Source organism: Papaver somniferum, unplaced genomic scaffold (genome assembly GCF_003573695.1).
Source record: "Papaver somniferum cultivar HN1 unplaced genomic scaffold, ASM357369v1 unplaced-scaffold_154, whole genome shotgun sequence".
NCBI classification, from domain to species: domain Eukaryota; kingdom Viridiplantae; phylum Streptophyta; class Magnoliopsida; order Ranunculales; family Papaveraceae; genus Papaver; species Papaver somniferum.
In genome coordinates, this window is record NW_020624820.1 from 9,385,207 (window position 1) to 9,388,094 (window position 2,888).

General features: G+C 37.0%; 1 protein-coding gene across 1 annotated transcript; it reads left to right on the forward strand.

Moving 5' to 3' along the window:
* The first annotated feature begins 342 nt into the window (after nt 1-342).
* LOC113336892 (pentatricopeptide repeat-containing protein At4g16390, chloroplastic-like) lies at nt 343-2,708 on the forward strand. The gene has a single exon (XM_026582588.1). It carries the CDS (start codon nt 354-356, stop codon nt 2,484-2,486), a length of 2,133 nt encoding a protein of 710 aa, XP_026438373.1. The 5' UTR covers nt 343-353; the 3' UTR covers nt 2,487-2,708.
* Nucleotides 2,709-2,888: the final 180 nt, after the last annotated feature.

The following is a 2,888-nucleotide window of genomic DNA, read 5'->3' on the forward strand; positions in this document are numbered from 1 at the left end:
TCTTGATGTTCAAAAATCGGCATACGCAAGCCTTGCACTATCTATCCCTTTCCAACAAAAAGAAAAAACACTCTAGTAACATGTTTGGATACTACGAGCAGAAGTCAAGTTAAAACAAAATAGGAAGAAAAAAATTAAAATAAAAAATAAGTCAATTTTTCTTTTTGGTTTCCGGGAATCATTTTAAAAATATCCAAACACCTTATTAGTGTATGTAAACTAAGTGTAATAATAATAAAGTGAGTCTAAAAATTAACCGAGTCGTCCTAAATATCTTAAGCCGGGTCAAACAGGATATATGTCTCCTCAAAACACTCGCTCACTCTACTGTGATAAGGTGTTGCTTCTGAAAAATGGGGTTCAGTCTCACTTCTTCGCCTTCTCACCTCTGCAGTGACCACCAATCTCTCTGCAACTCTCTATCTCCATCTCACAATCTTCAATTCACTTCTTCTCTATCTTCATGGAGACCCAGAAACTTCAACTCTCCTCTCAAACTGATAAGTACTCAGAAATCTCAACCAAGAACTTCTTCTCTATCTTCTCTACAAGTTTCTGTACAAGACCCTCAAGACTTACCCAAAGAAACGTCTTTTTCCAAAACTGCAGAATCTCAGAGAAACCCAAATGGACAAGCAAAACATCATATTTGGGTAAACCCCAAAAGTCCAAGAGCATCGCAACTTCGACAGTTATCTTATGATTCCAGGTATGCTTCACTAGTGAAATTTGCAGTAGCTTTGAATTCATGTGATTCAACTGAGGAAGACGTTTTTAATGTTTTGAATAGTTTAGGTGAAAACCCATCTGAACAAGATGCTGTTATTGTTCTTAATAATATGGAAAACCCTGAAACAGCTCTGATTGCTTTGAAATACTTCCAGGAGAAATCAAAACCAAAGAAAAAAGTTATTCTTTATAACGTTACTTTGAAAGTGTTTAGAAAAAGTAGGAATTTGGATGGAGCAGAATTGTTGTTTGATGAAATGCTTAAGAAAGGTGTTCTACCAGATAATATTACGTTTTCTACTATAATTAGTTGTGCAAGGATGTGTTCTTTGCCTAATAAAGCTGTGGAATGGTTTGAGAAAATGCCGTCTTTTGGATTGAATCCTGATGATGTTACATATTCAGCCATGATTGATGCTTATGGAAAAGCAGGAAATGTTGATTTGGCTTTGAGTTTGTATGATCGAGCAAGAACTGAGAAGTGGCGCATTGACTTGGTTACGTTTTCGACTTTGATTAAGATTTATGGTGTATCGGGAAATTTTGACGGGGCTTTGAATGTTTATGAAGAGATGAAGGCTTTGGGTGTTAAGCCAAACTTAGTTATCTATAACACGTTATTAGATGCTATGGGAAGAGCCAAGAGGCCATGGCAGGCGAAGATTGTTTATAAAGAGTTGATTAAAAATGGGTTTTCTCCTAATTTTGGAACTTATGCTGCTCTTTTACGGGCTTATGGTAGAGCTCGTTATGGTCAAGATGCATTAAGCGTATATAGAGAGATGAAGAAGAAGGGTTTGGAGTTGAATGTGGTTCTTTACAATACTATCTTAGCTATGTGTGCTGATATTGGTTTCACTGATGAAGCTATTGAGATTTTTGAGGATTTGAAGAAGTCTGAAACTTGTGAGCCTGATAGTTGGTCTTTTTCTTCTTTGATTACCATATATTCGTGCAGTGGAAAAGTTTCAGAAGCTGAGGAAATGTTGAATCAGATGCTTGAAGCTGGTTTCGAGCCAAATATTTATGTGTTAACGTCACTTATACAGTGTTACGGAAAAGCAAATCGAACGGATGATGTCGTGAGAACGTTTGATCGACTAGTAAATTTGGGCATAACTCCCGATGCTAGATTTTGTGGTTGTCTTCTAAATGTGATGACGCAAACTTCTAATGAAGAACTGGGAAAGCTGATTGGATGCATTGACAGGGCAAACCCTCAACTAGCTTCTGTTGTGAAGTTATTGGTAGAGGGAGAAACAGTTGATGGAGCGTTCAAACAAGAAGCTACAGAGCTATTTAGTTGTATAGGTAGAGAAGTAAGGAAACCTTACTGTAATTGCTTGATAGATCTTTGTGTTAATCTTGATCTATTGGAAAAGGCTTGTGAATTATTAGAAATCGGGCTTTCGCTTGAGGTATACACAGCTATTCAGACTAAATCGCCAACACAGTGGTCTTTGCATTTGAAGAGTCTCTCTCTTGGAGCTGCGCTGACAGCATTGCACGTGTGGATGAATGATTTATCCATAGCAATAGAGAATGGGGAGGAATTGCCTCCATGCCTCGGAATTAATACTGGTCATGGTAAGCACAAGTACTCTGAAAATGGATTGGCAACTGTCTTTGAATCCCACTTGAATGAATTGAATGCGCCATTTCACGAAGCTCCAGAGAAGGCTGGTTGGTTCTTGGCAACTAAAGTTGCAGCACTATCATGGTTGGAATCAAGAAAAATACCTGAACCTGTTGCTTAGATTGTACATGGTTAGAAGAGGAATCTTATTTGATACTGTTGCATACAGTCACTGCAACTTGTCTCGATATTTTTGTTTCCCTTTCTTGGTTTTGTTGCTCCTCTTAGATAAATATTTTTGTAAGTTTTAGATGAGTTCTAGCTAATCCAATTATTTCATTGTTGTTAAATGGATTCATCTTCTATATCAGTTTATCTTTTTGGTGATGAACTGAGCGATTCACTTGGTGTCCTAGAATATTGGCAGGTCTAATGTAGTTTGAATTGCGCCTTAAAACTCTGGTCCTCTTCTCTGCACAGATCTCAATGTTCATATCTTCCTTTTCAATCAAGTTTGATTGATACAATAACCTCTACAATCTTATTTTTCTTTTTCTGTATGTGTTATACTTTCTTTACAAAT

Excerpts from the sequence above, each read along its gene's own strand:
- LOC113336892 (XM_026582588.1), top strand. The coding sequence starts at position 354 with ATGGGGTTCAGTCTCACTTCTTCGCCTTCTCACCTCTGCAGTGACCAC.